Source organism: Trichechus manatus, unplaced genomic scaffold (assembly GCF_000243295.1).
Source record: "Trichechus manatus latirostris isolate Lorelei unplaced genomic scaffold, TriManLat1.0 scaffold00072, whole genome shotgun sequence".
NCBI lineage: Eukaryota > Metazoa > Chordata > Mammalia > Sirenia > Trichechidae > Trichechus > Trichechus manatus.
The window spans coordinates 8585888-8589064 of record NW_004444008.1 but is presented as its reverse complement, the minus strand read 5'-3'; the positions used below and the strand labels follow the sequence as shown (position 1 = coordinate 8589064).

Genomic DNA, 3177 nt, shown 5'->3' with positions numbered 1-3177 from the left:
CCTCGCCGCGCACTGCACACGCGCCCTGTACACACGCGGGTACACCCAGAGCCACTGGCCCAGCGGGCGCGCGCCCAGGGTCCTGCCTTCCCACCAGAGGCCTCGTTGCGACCCGGGTCACCGCCTCTGCCCAGCTCCGCGGTACCGCGCCCAGCTCCGACTGAGGCGGGCCAGGGGCGCTCCTGCCAGAATCCTCGCGCTCCTCGTCCCAGGACTCCTGCAGTCCGGCCGGAGCCGGGCCGCGAACCGCGCGGAGCTCCGATCCGGCCGCGCAGCGACCCCTATGTCTGGCTTCGCAAGACTCCTGCGTGTAGTGAGGACGGCGTGGCGACCGGGAGGTGGGGGGATGGCGCTCGAGCCAGCTTAGCCACCTGGCGAGGGGCCGGCTTGGCCCGAGCCACTCCTTGCGGGGTTCTGGAGGAGCGAATCTAGCCGCGTTCGCCATCCGGCGCAGCAGGGCTGTGGGTGGGGGGCCGTCGGTTTTCCACAGCGATGCCGGGAGAGCCCCGGGATCCGCTCCCCGCCGGTACCCTGGAGCCCGCGCAGGACCCAGCTCGTCCCTCCTCCGTGCCCGGTGCCTCCCGGGCCACCAGAGGGACGGAGAGGGACGCCGGAGGGGAAGAGCCTGAGAGCCTGGTCCAACACTTCGGGGAAAAGATCGGTACTCGGGTTAAGCGGATATTCAAGTCAGCCCAAGGCTCTGGAGCACCGTGGCCCTCTCCCGGGCTCAGGCACCCTTGGCCTTCCAGCCCTCGACCTCATGTAACCATTTGATGCTAAAAGAAAGAGTGACAGAGGAGGGCCCGTGCTGGCCTGGAGACACTGAGGCACGAGGTTCTCGGTCCTTCTTTGTCCACTCGCCCTAATGGGGTGTTTTGCGCGCGATTTTCTAAGTCCTTTCTTTTCTACGCTGCTTCCTAGTTTCATGGTTAAACGTTTCTGAGTTAACGGCCCAGGAGAAAGAAGGAGGAGGTGAGCTTGGAGCCTGCCAGACTCCACTAGACCCCCCTTCCTCCTGGAACGGGTTTTCAGCTCAGGAGCTTCCCGGCACAGCACCAGCCCCTGGCCTGGGTACGGGGCATCCAATCGCCCCTTAGGTACCTTTCAAGGACTCCCCGGGGTGGGGGACAAGTGCACAGGCCATGCTAGTGCCCCCTTGGCCACGCGCCCCTTAACTGGTCCTCAGGCGGGATTCCCAGGGGAGTCCCCAGGCCGCCCAGCCAGGCCCTCCTGGCTCACTTGCTAGTTCCTTAGGAAGGTACCCAGGAATCTGCCGTCATTCCATGACCTGAGTGGAGGTGTTGAGTCAGGGTGGCATTGAGGGTAAGGATAGACTTGAGGTGACCCGAGTCACGCAGGTGGGGCCCGCGTTGGTGAGGAAGTGGGCGTGAAGGAGTCTATCAATCTGTGTGGCTGAATCCTTACATCGGGAAGCGTTTCTGAACGTACATTGCACCTCCATCTCCGGGAAGAAGACTTCTTATCTCACCTGTATTTATCTGTCGCCTTGTAATGTGACACTGGAGTTTACTAAACAGAACAGTGGTGGGCTGGACCCTTGCTCACACAGCTCTCACCTGCAATGTTGGGCTTGTTTTGTGTAGAGGAGAGGGGGCTGGGAGTACGGGATGTCTTGGAGTTGGGGGCAGGGGAGGCGGTGGGCTGAGGAACAGGAGGAACTTGCGGTCAGGGACTTCCTGGAGCGGGAGCGCCTAGTGCCTCCCCCCAAGCTATCTGAAGGCGCCCTGGCCGTTACAGGGGGTTTCTGGAGTGCTTGGGGCCGGTTAGCTGGGGGTGGGGTGGGGGGCAACACACAGCACGAACAGGAAGAAATGTGACTCAGAGCAGAGAAATGAAAGTCTGATTATGGAGCTGGGAATTAGTAATTACTATTACGGGCCTTATTGTCGCTAATTACAGGCGGTAGCTCGGTGTCTGTCTCCGGGACCGAACACGGAGAAATGGGGGCTTTCCTAATGCTGCGGGTGTCCCAGAGTCTCCAGGCTCCGCGCAGCGGGACGGAAGAGGAGGAGGTGGAGGCTGGGCGGGTGTCCAGGGTACTAGGTGGCCCAGGCCACCAGAGGCACAGAACGCCAGGGAAGGGACTTCGAGGCCGGCCTCCACTCCGCAGCCCCGAATGGGTCCGAGGCTGGAACTCCTGTGGGGTCCAGTGTGCCAGAGCACCGTGGCGACGGCTGCTGGGTGTGCACCGGCTCCGGCGCCAAGTAGGTAGGAGGGTGGGCCTAAAGTAGCCCAGGAAGCCCAGGCAGGTACCTTGGGTGCCCTTCCACCGGCGGCATCAAGCAGAGGAGCGCAGCGCAGAAGCCGCCTCCGGAGCCGACCCGGGTGCAGGACGGCGAGGGGCACGGGGCGCCCCAGGCCTGGCGTCCGGCGACCTGGGGCCACCCCGAGCACACCGCGCTGGGCCGCTGGCTCCCTCCACCAGAGCTGAAGATGGAGAAAGGAGAGAGAAGGAGGGGGGAGAGGAGCGCGGGGCCCGGGGGTGGGGTAGCCAGCCTGGCCCGCGCACGCTCCAAGAAAGTTTACTTCCTGCACATGCACACCTAAGGGACAAAGACGGGGCGCCCGGGCCAAGCCGCGGGGGTGTGGGTGGGGGTCCTGCTGCAAGGATGCTTTCTCAGCAAAGAAAAGACCACCCTCAGCCACCTTCGAAGACCCGCCACTGCTCCCCGCTTCTGCTTCCCTAAAGGCTGTGATTTCTCAGCTGGGGTGGCTCTGGCCCTTTCTCAAAGTTTTCCCAATGAGAAAAGCTGCAGAGCTCGGCTGCTTCCCGGTTGCCAAGTGCACCGCAGGGCAGGCACCGCCAGATGATCCGTTATACCTACGGGGCCGCCAGGACGCCGCCTCAGGCCGGGAGTGGCCCAGGACGCCGGGGTCGTGGCGCACGGAGCGACCCGGCGTTCACTTATACCAAAAATGTCCAGAGAGGCGGAGGCCACGCAGTGCTCAGAGGAGAGGCCCCTGCCTGCCACTGTCGCCGCACTCTTGCACTCCGCCGCGGCCCGCGGGCCCAGCAGACCCCTCCCGACCTCCGCGGTGGAAACGCCAGCGCCCAGGGGTTTTGTGAAAAAGGGACCCCAGCTTGGCGCGGAACAGTCGGCCCCGGCGCGGGACATCTGCCGCCCCGCGTCGCCAGGTTGCCCGCCGACCGCCTGG

General features: G+C 64.3%; 1 protein-coding gene across 1 annotated transcript in view; it reads left to right on the top strand.

Moving 5' to 3' along the window:
• The first annotated feature begins 2828 nt into the window (after window positions 1-2828).
• Window positions 2829-3177, top strand: part of IRX1 (iroquois homeobox 1) — a 5495-nt gene continuing 5146 nt past the window's right edge. Inside the window, exon 1 of the mRNA XM_004380305.2 lies at window positions 2829-3157. Within this exon, the coding sequence (XP_004380362.2) occupies window positions 2829-3157 (329 nt within the window). The remainder of the gene's footprint in view (window positions 3158-3177) is intronic.